Source organism: Aquarana catesbeiana, linkage group LG08 (assembly GCF_042186555.1).
Source record: "Aquarana catesbeiana isolate 2022-GZ linkage group LG08, ASM4218655v1, whole genome shotgun sequence".
NCBI lineage: Eukaryota > Metazoa > Chordata > Amphibia > Anura > Ranidae > Aquarana > Aquarana catesbeiana.
The window spans coordinates 282158791-282172619 of NC_133331.1; the positions used below are offsets into that span (position 1 = coordinate 282158791).

At 47.8% G+C, this 13829-nt stretch overlaps 2 protein-coding genes across 2 annotated transcripts in view; both read left to right on the top strand.

Annotated features, from left to right (window-relative positions):
* The window catches only part of LOC141106757 (uncharacterized), a 168518-nt gene that overhangs the window by 79920 nt on the left and 74769 nt on the right, over positions 1-13829 (top strand). The window lies entirely within an intron of this gene.
* On the top strand, positions 116-7915 carry LOC141104609 (uncharacterized). The gene is made up of 9 exons (XM_073594244.1): positions 116-339; positions 1138-1264; positions 1389-1486; positions 3412-3523; positions 3804-3899; positions 4049-4143; positions 4270-4369; positions 4720-4821; positions 6854-7915. The coding sequence occupies exons 2-9, from the start codon at positions 1231-1233 to the stop codon at positions 7807-7809; spliced, it is 1593 nt and encodes a 530-aa protein (XP_073450345.1). The 5' UTR covers positions 116-339; positions 1138-1230; the 3' UTR covers positions 7810-7915.

Genomic DNA, 13829 nt, shown 5'->3' on the forward strand with positions numbered 1-13829 from the left:
TAAGTTATATTTGCTTTCTAATACCGGCATGCAGTCCTTGATAAAACTGTCTTTAGACAAACTGAAGTTATTCTAAGTATTTGTTTTTTTGTGTCCTCAGTGCAGGAGGGGGGCATTTTGTTGTAGTCCATATGAAGGTGGGAGTATTAAAGCCAGGAGAGCTCCTAGTTTGGTGCTAAGCTGGACAGTGAGAGCTCGGAGAAGACAATAAATCTTATTATGAGTGGATGAAGAGAGAAGGAGATCTTGACACTCTCTAGGGACTGGATGGGTGCAGTCATGTGATCAGTATAAATATTCAGGCTGTTTTTGGTGTCACTGCTTTGGGTGCTGAATATAGTAAGTGTAATGCAGAAAGAATTAGGTCAGTGTTGGGGTCATGGTCAAGGAATATTGTATTGGGTTTAGAGGTAACAATTTAGGTTAAATATAAAGCTAGTCACCCACAACTAAATGTAGTCATGCATTCCTTGTTCTTGACAATGCAGTCATATCTGTGGATACTTGAGTGACATGGGTACTGCTGCTTATGGCGGGAAATCTGTTTATGTAAACCTTGGTCCAGCTTGGCACAATCTAAGTAAACATATCTGATGGGCCACTGGGGAAACTGACAAGGACCGTAATAGTTGGTGCTACTACAGTTATAGCCGTGATCTTCCGGGTTCTGCGACCTTCACTACAAGCCATGTAAGGCAGGCCGAGGAGAAAGCTGTCATAGGCTCATTGATGGTACAATCAGATCAATGGTGTCCACACATGCTTCAATTTTTTTTTATATTGATCAAAACTATCGAACCCACAAACCATCCATAACTCAATTTAGACTCTATTTCAATTGCATTTAATCAAGTTGAGTCAATCAGCAGGGGCGGAATATTATCAACTCTTGGATCTAATAGACATTGTACAATCAGATTGTTTTAATGTATATGGTGTCCATAGTCCAGTCCAAGCACAACCAACCAAATTTATACTGTCATTCTACAACTGTCATCTTTTCAGGTTTCAAATTTGATTTGTTGGCATGACCTGGTCTTCTCTTTGAGGAACAAGCTTTAGAAGGCTAACCTTTGCATCAGATTTATTTCATTTTGATCCTTTTTTTTTTTTTTTTTTTTTTTTTTTGCATTGTAGCTGTACAAACCAGCTTTTCACTACATACTGCTTGGCCATTAAGTGGAGGAGCAAAATTTTTTGGAAGGACACAATTATCTGTATAAGGAGGTCATGATGGAGAACCGGCCACCACTCGCATCAACGGGTAAGAGGAGACTTTAATTTCTTGTAAAGGAGAGAAGAGTATTGAGGATCCACCTAGATACACTCATCCTCTGATATAAAGACATAGAAACAATGTATTCAGTCAGTGTGTGTGTTTCCTACAGATGGATCCAGGAACAGGAACACCCCAGAGAGATGTCCCCATCCTTTGTATTCCCGGGACTCCACACAGGAAGATCAGGAGATCCCTCAGAAGGATCAGGTAGGTGGATCTCAATACCTTACAAAGACTCATCATACAAAGGCTAATGCAGGCTATATATGGGTGGAATTCTGAACCCATTTTTCCTTTTAAGAATCAGAAATTTTGTGCATTTGTGATCCGATGGTGCCACCACTGATTTCATAATTCGTTCACCCAAGCCTTCAATTTCACCTCATGTTGCTACAAAAAAATTTTTGTGGCTGGAAGTCTTTTCTTTCTGGGAACTTTCTTTTCTTGCGCTCTTTTTCGATTAGATTTCTTGCACGATTCTCCCATCATTAATTAGAAAATCGTTTTTCAAAAAGTTACCAACATGCCCGATCACTTATATTCGATGGCCGCACGAAAATCAGCTGTTGCTGCTGCCCACTAATGGTGCAAAATTCTAACAAAAATTCTTGGTTATGATTATTGAAAGAAAATTCTTTCAGAATTCGACCCATGTATGGGCCGGCTTTAGTTGGTTTTAGGCAAACAAACAACAAGAACAAGCACCATCTGAGTGTAGTATTGGGTTAAAACACATTTATTGTGCTAGAATAACTTACAAGAAGGAAAATATGATATGCTCATCAAATACCGCTGTATGTGGACGGAATGAGGAGGAAGATCTCCTCAGTTGGTTAGCCGAAGGCTTACGGGTACAGTGGAGGAGCCGGCGTAACGCCACTCCTAACATGGTGAAGGTGTGGCGACGCGTTTGTGGAGCATGCATGCTCCTACCTTAGGCCAAATGGTTCTTTCACCGCAAATGATGCCACGCCCGCTCTATGCTAGGGCAGTATAGGGACAGCCTAGAGCAGTATAGGGGCAGGCTAGGGTAGTATAGGGGCAGTCTAGGCTAGTATAAAAGCAAGCTAGGGCTGTATAGTGATTTTTGAACATGACAGGCTATGCAACATTTGTCTATCCTGCAGATCAGCAGCCACTACTAGAAAAAAAATATGGCCATCCCTTGTGTCCTGTCACACAGAACTAATTTATATTACCTCTCTGTTGCTCTCTCCCAGTGCTCCCACAATCTCCAGTGCCAAGCCTCACGCATGCATCAGAGCAGAAGAAGGTGGGCCGGGTGCACCCCCTCCAGTTCCACCCAATAGGAATGCAAGCCTAGCAAGCTGGGCCCGAACATCGGCTGCTGGCGGAGCTGGTGGGGAAGGGGTCTTTCATTGCTCTCTGTCTCCTGTGAGTACCCTGCCCACGGCAATACCCACACCTGAGCTCTTCATGTGTACATGTTTAACAGCCAGTATTAGACCCCCTCGTGCCCGGCAACTATGAGTATGCGTGTTGAGGGCAGCAGGGTGGCCTTTTTACAGGGCAGTGGGGGGGGGGGGGGGGGGGGCAGTTGTCCCCCTTGTCCAGTCAGCCCCTGGATGACACACAAAATTGCTGGGAAAAAAGATATGGGCATCAATTTACCACCCCTCTCAAAGTGCCCCGTGGGTCCAATGGACCCAGTGGGACCCATGATAGGGCCAGCCCTGCTCCAGTGTACTCGGAAGCCTTTGGCTAACCAGCTGGGAGTGCTAAACAGAAATCATCCTCATCCCATCCACATACAACGGGATGTCTGATGCCTCAGCAGCAGTATTTGATGAGCATATCACATTTTCCTTCTTGTAAGTCATTCTTATTCTAGCACAATAAATGTGTTTTAACCCAATGCTATACTCAGGTGGCGCTTCTTCTTGTTTGTTTGCTTGTCTGTGCTTTACCCTAGAGTTGGCTTCTAGCTCTAAAACAGGCTGCCTGGAGTGTTTATCACCTATTCTTCCTGGAACCTTTTTTATTGGACTATTTATGAACTTTCCATGGACCTTATCAATTCCCTATAGGTTTTTTCCTGTCACCTGTGCCATTTTTATTGTTTTTTTTGTTGTTTTTAGGCAATCTCTCTCTGATTGTTCTGTATCTCTTAGAATGCAAAACCAGTTAATATAAAAGCTGAAGTGAAGGAAGAAGCAGAAGGGATGTCTATGATGGGTGATGAGCCATGTAAAGAAGGGGAAATTCCTCCAGAGATCAGCACAAGTGAGTAATAAACAATAAATCCAGAGAAGAGTCCCAGATTCTCCTTGTTCAGTCACTACAACAATCTCTTCTCCCCCCCTGTCAATAGACAGTAATAGGGAGACAGTATGTGCCCAGTGGGGGAGTCAGGAGCCATAAGCCTCTATTAGACTCCGGCTCTCCTCCTCACATCATGTCATTGTGTGTTACCAACCAACAGACGTCTCCCCCCACACACACACTCTCTGGGGTCTCTCATACATCTCAATACAGGGGGCTTCACTCTCCTCTTTATTCACAGACCCCAGACACACTCAGAGTGACGTCAAAGCTGAGGAGGAGGAAGAAGAACACGGGAGGATTCAAAAGGAGGAAGTTCCTATGGTGACCGGCACAGGTGAGTAATACATTTGGTAGAGAACACCACCATGGGTTGGTCTTGTTTGGAGGACACTTTTTGTTGGCTGTTTGTTTCTATAGACTGCTTTTGAAAACTAAAAATATTTCATTATTAATCTTGCTTACCTATATGTGTGTTTCCTACAGATGGATCCAGTAACAGAAAGACCCCAGAGAGATGTCCCCGTCCTCTGTATTCCCGGGACTCCACACAGGAACATCAGAAGATCCTGCATGGTCAGGTAGATAGAAATGAAGGTCTCATGTACCAAAGTAGAAGATTGGTGCTGCTTAATTGATTTAAAAATGTACCTACATTTTAGTTCTTTTGTTTATATCATGCTGTTTGTATCTTATATGTTGTTCAGGGTGAATTTATAAAAAATCCTGAAGTGAAGGAAGAAGAGCCATATGTGAGGGGTGATGAGCCATGCAAGGAGGAGGAAATTGCTCCAGAGATCAGCACAGGTGAGTGAGTACCTCCAGTAAACAGTAGTGGGGAGAAAGTATGTGCCCAGTGGGGGAGTCAGGAGCCAACAGCCTGTATTAAACTCCAGCTCTCCTCCTCAAATCATGTCATTGTGTGTTACCAGCCAAGAGATTTGTCCAGGAGGATCAGAAAACCAGAGGATCAGCAGAGCTAGGAGCTACTACTGAGTGGGGGATCAGCTGAGCTGGGGGTTATTACTGAATGGGGGATCAGCAGAGCTGGGAGTTACTACTGAATGGGGGTTATTACTGAGCATGGAACTAGCAGAGCTGGGAGTTACTACTGAGTGGGGGGTCACAGGGAGCTTCACTCTCATCTTTGTTCACAGACCCCGGAGCCACCAGAGCCACTCAGAGAGACATCAAGGCTGAGGAGGAGGAAGGACATATGAGGATTAAAGAGGAAGAAAACCCTCCAGAGATCAGCATAGGTGAGTAATAAACACTAAATCCAGAAAAGAGTCCCAGATTCTCCTTGTTCAGTCACTACAACAGCCCCATTTTGAATGGGGGGGTTAGGAGGCAATATGAATGCTCATATATGATATGATATATGATATGATATGATTTGTAGGTAATATGTATGCCCAGGCTCCTGGATGCCTGTTTTACCACTTGAAGGCCCACAGCACCTCTTGGCAATGGCATGCATTACATGTGTTTGCACCGTTGGTCCATTCACTTGGATAGGTTGCATTTGGCAGCATGTGTACCACCTCCTCTGGCCTCTATGTTAGCATAAGGGGGGAGTCAGGAAGATGTCTAAACAAATATAAAATATATGAATAAATTATATTGTCCTGGGATTGTGCATCAAAACAGAATATGCACAATAAATAAACGCATATATGTGCTATGTGCTCCTCTACAGCCAATTAAACAAACCTCTCATGACAGAAATCAAATGCCCATAACAAATTTTGTGACTTTCAGTCTATAAATCTTCACTAGTAATCAAAGAAGCAACAATGTGTTTCAGTGCTAAGTACTCCAATGCACCATTCCACCACTAGGTGCAATGCTCGCTCACCTCAATTGTTGACCTATAAAAATATAGGTGAAATGCGCTTAGGTTTGAAATCCTTGCAACTCCACCTCCTGGCTGTTAGTGCCCACTTTGTGCGCTAGGTCCCTTTAAGTGGCCGGACCTTGCTGCCTCAACTTGCAGTAGTACTCAAATATAAAACATGCTCTCGCTACTCTCGTAGTGCAACACAGTTAAAAATGTGTTAATTATTTAGACCAAAATTACTTTCACATATGACATAAAAATCACTGAGCAATGTGTCTTTATGGTAAATAGCAAGAACTTTCACCACACTTCCGGTTTCTCGTCCAAACAGGGAGTGAATTCACTGACTCCATCCAATGCATTGCGTCACTGGTCATGGGACTTCCTCAGGTTAATTTATTCATATTAGTGTGTGAGTACACTTGTTTGGTGGTTGCAGCAGTTCCATTTCACATACTTACTGTCACGTAATTGGTGATGGAGCCTGATGTGGAGAGGAAGGCGATCTCCTAGACCTCCAGCTCAGCACCCCTAGTAAGGTAACAGGAGGCACAAGAGCCTGGAGAGGCACAAGTGCCTGGCAGTCCTTGCGATGATGGCTGCAGATGAGAAGTCTGTGTGCACTTGGATGCAGGCTGGACCATAACGCAGGGCAGCAGGCACAGCAGGTGGATAGACAGACAGCAGGCGCTTGGCAGCCTGGAAGGAGATGGTCAGCAGACGTTTGGCAGGCTGGCAGGTCATGGACAACAGACACTTGGCAGGTTGTCAGGTCACAGACAGCAGGCACTTGGCAGGCTGTGGGAGAGAAAATGGCTGGACACAGAACAGGGTCAGGCAAGCTGGGTCAGTCACTAGCAGTCAGGAACAGAGCAGCAGGCAAGAATGTAGTCAGGTAGAAGGATCAGGCAGGGATGTGGTCAAGAGAAAGCCAGGTGTCAGTTCAGGCAGAATTCAAGCAACGTCAGACGGATCAGGATAGCAACAGGAGATCAAGCACAGAAACAGGTAGCAGGTTAGCAGAATGCTGTGGACTATAAGGCAAAGGCCTAGTGCAGCAGTGATGTTTAAATAGCACACTAGGCTACAATATAGTGGCCGGTTTGCACGCTGCCATGCATTCCACTGTACGATAATGAGCAGGGGTCCGGCCAACAGGAATTCTTCATCTGCACATAACTATGTGCCTGGGCATATTTTGCCTTTCCTGACACTTACTGTATAGTTTACCTGTAACAATGCACGAGTCTACCCTGACATAAACTCAGGAAGATGTAAAACCTTGGCTCAACCAACTTTTTTTTCTTCCCTCCCAACTGCAAGTATAAAGGAGGCCCTATAGAATACAAATCTTTCCAGGGAGAGCCAATTACTCTCTGTGTGCCATGCCAAGATGGAACCCTGAGCTCTATAGTTAACCCATCCTATTCTCTGTTTCTTCTTTCCTGCAGAGGGATGTCACAAGGGGGTCAAAACATTTCCCTGTTCCGAGTGCAGCCAATGTTTTACCGAGAGAGCAGATCTCATTTCACATCAGAGAGGTCACACAATGCAGAAGAAGTACCCTTGTCCCGAATGTGGCAGATGTTTCAACGAGAGAGCGAAGCTGATGGTGCATGAAATGTGTCACAAAGAGGAGAAGCCATTGTCCTGCTCCCAGTGTGGCCTGTGTTTCAGTGACCAGTCCTATCTTCTCAGCCATCAGAAAGTTCACACGGGGGACACGTTATCCTGTGCAGAATGTGGGGACATATTTACAGAGGAATCCTACCTTCTTCGGCATCAGAGGACGCACACCGGGAAGAAGGTCTTTTCCTGTTCTGAATGTGGGAGGAGTTTTACAACGGAGTCCAATCTCATTAAACATAAACTAGTTCACTCAGGAGAGAAGCCGTACCCTTGCCACACGTGCGGGAATCGCTTCGGAGAAAAGCGGAACCTTTCGGTCCACCTTCGTCAACATGAGAAGCGGTTTTCCTGTTTGGTGTGCAGGAAATGCTTTGTATCCAATTATTCTCTCCTCCGACATCAGAGGAGTCACACTGGGGAGCGCCCATTCGTGTGCTCCGAATGTGGCAAGAGCTTTGCGGACAAATCATGCCTCAGATCACATTGGAAGACGCATCCGGAGATTGAATTCAAGCCGTATGTCTGCTCTGAATGTGAGCAGTGTTTCAGTCGCAAGTTGGACCTCTTTAGCCATCAAAGATTCCACGCGGCTGAGACACCCCACATGTGCTCAGCCTGCGGGAGATATTTTGTGAACAAGCAAGTTTTACAGAGGCACCAGAGCAACCTTAGCAATGAGACAGTGTTCGAATGTTTAGAGTGCAAAAAGTCTTTCCCATGGAGGGGCTGCCTCAATTACCACAAGAGCGAACACTACGACTGGAAGCCAACAGCGTGATGGGACGGAGGAAGATGGGAGTAACCCAATGTGGTTTTGTATGTTTTTCATGAATTCTGTGACTGGCTACAGTAAACTGTAAATAAACTTCATTTTTTTAAATTTTTTTAAGAGAGCAGTTATTCAGTTATTTGGATGAGGGGTCAGGCTCCCAGGTGAGAGTTTCCATTAGTCTTTACTCTTTTTGAGTGCCTTACCAATGCCCTGACCAAGGTTCTCATATTGATCAGTGGCGGAACTACCAGGGTCGCAATGACCACCGGGGGTGGGTCGCAAGACGGCAGGAAGGGGGCCCAATAAAGAACACGTGAAAGGGTCCTGCTGTGGGACCGTAATAAAGGGCCATGGGGTTAGTGGGAAAAGTCCCAGGCTTGAAGGGAAGGGCCTCGGACCAGTGGCAAGGGACCCAGGACCAGTGGCAAGGGTCCCAGGACCAATGGAAAGGGTCCTGAGACTGGAGCAGTAGGTTAAACTATTCCTCTACTCCCGCCCCTGCTGCCATTGTTAATTCCAGCATTGTGGTGGTTGGGTTTACTGACAAAGGACCGATTGCGCAATATTGTGGTCGGGGACTCCGTGCCCATGCACTAGGGGTACGTTTGCCGAAGCCTTGCTCACCAGCAGGGATGAGCCGAACACCCCCCGGTTCGGTTCGCACCAGAACCTGCGAACGGACCGAAAGTTCGCACGAACGTTAGAACCCCATTGACGTCTATGGGACTCGAACGTTCGAAATCAAAAGTGCTCATTTTAAAGGCTAATTTGCATGGTATTGTCCTAAAAAGGGTTTGGGGACCCGGGTCCTACCCCAGGGGACATGTATCAATGCAAAAAAAACTTTTAAAAACGGCCGTTTTTTCGGGAGCAGTGATTTTAATGATGATTGTAATTACATGCCCCTGTTGAACAGGAGCTGAAAAATTAGGCCTTAGGCACTGGTGCTGGTGCCACAACACTGCAACCCCTCACAGACACTCTAGTTGGAACGCAGGAACGAGCCCTGCTGCAAAGTATTGCACCAAAAATTGTAATTACACGCCCCTGTTAAACAGGGGCAGAAAAAATGGGCCTTAGGCACTGGTGCTGGTGCCACAACACTGCAACCCCTCACAGACACTCTAGTTGGAATGCAGGAACGAGCCCTGCTGCAAAGTATTACATCAAAAATTGTAATTACACGCCCCTGTTAAACAGGGGCTGAAAAATTGTGCCTTAGGCACTGGTGGTGGCGCCCAGAACCAAAAATGTTCTTACAAGCTATCAGCGTGATGATTGAGGAGGAAGAGGATAATTACTCAGGGATAGTCACTCAGCATCAGCATAGGCAGTCTTTGAAGGGATCTGAGATTTCAAAAAAAATTATTCGGTTACATCAGCATCAGGTGCTTGGTAGCTGGTGTTGATCCAAGACTGATTCATTTTTATGAAGGTCAGCCGATCGACCAAGTCGGTGGACAGACGCACCCTGTGATCGGTTACCACGCCTCCAGCAGCACTGAATGTGCGTTCCGAAAGAACGCTGGATGCAGGACAGGCCAGTAGCTCAATTGCATACTGTGCAAGCTCTGGTCAGTGATCCATCCTCAAGACCCAGTAACCCAGAGGATTTTCGGTGGGAAAGGTGTCCAAGTCTGATCTTGCCCCTAGGTATTCCTGCACCATGTAAAACAGACGCTGGCGATGGTTGCTGGAACCGATCATACCTTGGGGCTGCGGACCAAAAAATTGTCTGAACGCATCGGTCAGACGGCCACCTTCTCCACCGCTCCTTCTTTGACTGACCGAAGCCTCAGCAACACGTTGTCCAGAAACAGGAGTTTGTAACCTCCCAGTCTCTGGGAACGCGTTGCACAGAGCTTTCTGCAAGGCCTCCCGAAGATGTTTCATCCTCTGCTCCCTCTGCGATGGCAAGATAAGGTCCGCAACCTTACCCTTGTAACGTGGATCAAGGAGGGTTGCCAGCCAGTATTGGTCCTTCTCCTTGATACCACGAATACGAGGATCCTTACGCAGGCTTTGCAGGATCAGGGAGGCCATGCAGCGTAGGTTTGCTGAGGCATTCGGTCCGGAGTCCTCTGGGTCACTAAGGATGACAACGTCCGCAGCCACCTCCTCCCAGCCACGTACAAGTCCATGTGTTTCTTGGGACTGATCCCTTAAAGACTGCTGCTGAGTGCCAGGCTCCACCTCCATACTGACACAATCTTCCTCCTCCTCCTCCTCCTCGTCCTCTTCCTGTGTGATCGGCGGGCACGCAGGAACACTGTCTGGATAAAGGGGGCCTTGAGAGCTAAGGAAGTCCTCCTCTTCCTGCCTCTGTTCTGCCTCAAGTGCTCTGTCCATTATTCCACGCAGCGTGTGCTCCAACAGGTGGACAAGGGGGACAGTGTCACTGATGCATGCACTGTCACTGCTCACCATCCTCGTGGCCTCCTCGAATGGTGACAGGACAGTGCATGCATCCCTGATCATGGCCCACTGGCGTGGGGAAAAAAAACCAAGCTCCCCTGACCCTGTCCTGGTGCCATAGTCGCACAGGTACTCATTGATGGCCCTCTGCTGCGTGTGCAGCCGCTGCAGCATGGCCAACGTTGAGTTCCACCTGGTGGGCATGTCACAGATTAGGCGGTTCTTGGGCAGGTTAAACTCCTTTTGGAGGTCCGTCAGCCGAGCACTGGCATTATATGACCGGCGGAAATGCACACAGACTTTCCTGGCCTGCCTCAGGACATCCTGTAAGCCCGAGTACCTGCCCAAGAACCGCTGCACCACCAAGTTAAGGACGTGAGCCAAACAGGGCACATGGGTCATTTGTCCCTGTCGGAGGGCAGAGAGGAGGTTGGTGCCATTGTCGCAAGCCACCATTCCTGCCTTAAGTTGGCGTGGCGTCAACCACCTCTGAACCTGCCCCTGCAGAGCTGACAGAACCTCTGCCCCAGTGTGGCTCCTGTCCCCCAAGCACACCAGCTCAAGCACCGCATGGTATCTTTTGGCCTGCGTACTTGCGTAGCCCCTTGAACGACTACGGAGCACCGCTGGTTCCGAGGAAGAGGCCATGGAGGAAGAAGAAGAGGAGGGGGTGGAGGAGAGAGGTGTGTCACAATCATTAGCATTTTGGAGGCGTGGTGGCGGAACAACCTCCAACACTACTGCACCTTGTCCTGCATCCTTCCCAGCTGCCATCAGAGTCACCCAATGCGCCGTGAAACTTAGGTAACGTCCCTGTCCATGCCTGCTGGACCATGAGTCAGCGGTAATATGCACCTTACCGCTGACTGCCCTGTCCAGCGAGGCATGGACATTGCCTTCCACATGCCGGTAGAGAGCCGGAATCGCCTTCCGTGAGAAAAAGTGGCGTTTGGGTACCTGCCACTGAGGAACCGCACATTCCACAAACTCACGGAAGGGGGCAGAGTCTACCAACTGAAAAGGCAGCAGTTGAAGTGCTAGCAATTTTGCCAAGCTAGCATTCAACCGCTGGGCATGTGGATGGCTGGGAGCAAACTTTTTTCGGCGGTGCAACAGCTGGGGCAGGGAAATTTGCCTGGTACAATCTGACGTCGGTGTACCAAAAGCAGATTGCCCACAAGTACTTGGCTGTGACACACCTAATTCTACACCTTCATTCCTCTCACTGCAGGTCTCAGAGAGGACTGGAGGTCTAGTGGGGTTGGAAATCTCAGCTGATGAGGAGCAAGGAGAGATCCTCTTTGTTCTTTGGTGTGGGTCTTTTAGATACGCTTGCCAACGAACTGCATGGCAGGTCAACATATGTCTGGTCAAGCATGTGGTACCCAAGCGGGAGATGTTTTGGGCACGTGAGATACGCTTGAGACATATGTTGCAAATAGCAGCGGTGCGATCTGATGCACTCGTCTCAAAAAAGGCCCACACCAAAGAACTTTTTGAATAACGCGCAGAGACTGCAGCGCCCTGCACATGTGGAGCTTTGGGGTGTGATGCAGTCAATGTGCTGCCCTTAGGCTGGCCCCTGGAGGGCATCCTGCCTCGTTGGTGATGTGCCGCCTCCTCCTCCTCCTCCTCCTCTCTCCTATCAGGCACCCACGTTGAGTCAGTGACCTCATCATCCCCTCCCTCCTCATCACTGGAGCAAACCTGGCAGTATGCTGCAGCAGGGGGAGCATGACTGCCAGATTGCTGTCCTTCTTGGGCACCCCCTCTGTCCGTGCTCATGTTACTGCCTTCATCGAGCTCAGTATCATCATCAGAGCCTTCCAAACGCTGGGCATCCTCCTGGAGCATGTACCCAACACTGTGGTCAAACAGTTCGAGGGACTCCTCAGGAGGACATGGTGGAGCTAGGGAAGGAGTCACTGATGACATTGAGCTGAGGGAAGAGGCCGCTGCTTTGCCAGACAAAGCACCCTGGGCATGGGTGAGAGAGGATGAGGAGGATGAGGACGGCTTGGTCATCCACTCGACCAAGTCTTCCGCATGTTGCGGCTCAACACGGCCAGCTGCCGAAAAAAAGGCCAAGCGTGTCCCATGGCCACGTGCTGATGAGGATGCACCGTCTCCACGACCAGCACTAGACACAGAGCCTGCTTGCCCTCTCTTATTGGCTTGTGACTGTCTGCCTCTCCTTCTTGGCCTTCCGGACATACTAATGGCCTCCAGCTGCACTAAGCTGGGATATATATATCTATATATATATATATATATATATATATATAGATATATATATATATGTACTGATACTGCAGCTAGCAAAATCAACTGCTTGCCTGTAGTATGAGAACACCACCAACCTTCTACAGGTAGCTTTAGCTGAACACTGTGAGGTAGACGCACCCCACTAACTTGTAGGTTTAGCTGAACACTGTGAGCAGGACGCACTGCACTAACTGTAAATAGTCTAGCTGCCTGACCGTGGTACTAATAGGATCAAAAGAACACCAGTAATTTTCTTCAGGTAGCTTTATATACTGTAACCAGACAAGCCTGCCTGTCAGTAGGAAGATAACAGGAACGGATCTAGCTGAACACTGTGAGCAGGACGCACTGTACTAAATGTAAATAGTCTAGCTGCCTGACCGTGGTACTAATAGGATCAAAAGAACACCAGTAATTTTCTTCAGGTAGCTTTATATACTGTAACCAGACAAGCCTGCCTGTCAGTAGGAAGATAACAGGAACGGATCTAGCTGAACACTGTGAGCAGGACGCACTGCACTAAATGTAAATAGTCTAGAAGATAACAGGAACGGATCTAGCTGAACACTGTGAGCAGGACGCACTGCACTAAATGTAAATAGTCTAGAAGATAACAGGAACGGATCTAGCTAAACTGAATACAGTGTATATATATATATATATATGCAACACCTGGGATGCATATATATACACAATACACTGTAAGTGCAGCTAACTGACTGACTGTTCTGCCTAATCTATCTAACTCAAATCAAATGACACTGTCTGTCTCTCTCTCTCTCTCTCTATCTATGAACGCCGGAACACACACTACACAGGGCCGCCGTGCAGGCGGCCTTATATAGTGTGGGGCGTGTACTAAATCCCCTGAGCCATAATTGGCCAAAGCCTCCTTTGGCCAATTACGGCTCTCTGTTCAGGCGGCGCTGTGATTGGCCAAGCATGCGGGTCATAGTGCATGCTTGGCCAATCATCAGCAAGCAATGCACTGCGATGCCGCAGTGAATTATGGGCCGTGACGCGCCACACGAATTTGGCGCGAACGGCCCATATCGTTCGCAATTCGGCGAACGGGCGAACAGCCGATGTTCGAGTCGAACATGGGTTCGACTCGAACACGAAGCTCATCCCTACTCACCAGTGCCCTAGACCAGGGAGGAACTGTGGTCATGTGCATATTCTAACATTAAAGAGGTGTTCCGCCTGGGGAAAAAAAAAAAAATTAAAAGTCAGCAGCTACAAATACTGTAGCTGCTACCATTCTTCGTATGGGAAACCGGCAGTGAAGCCTTCACAGTTGGTTCCCAACTGCGCATGCGTGAAGGGTGCTGCGCTTACTTACTGAC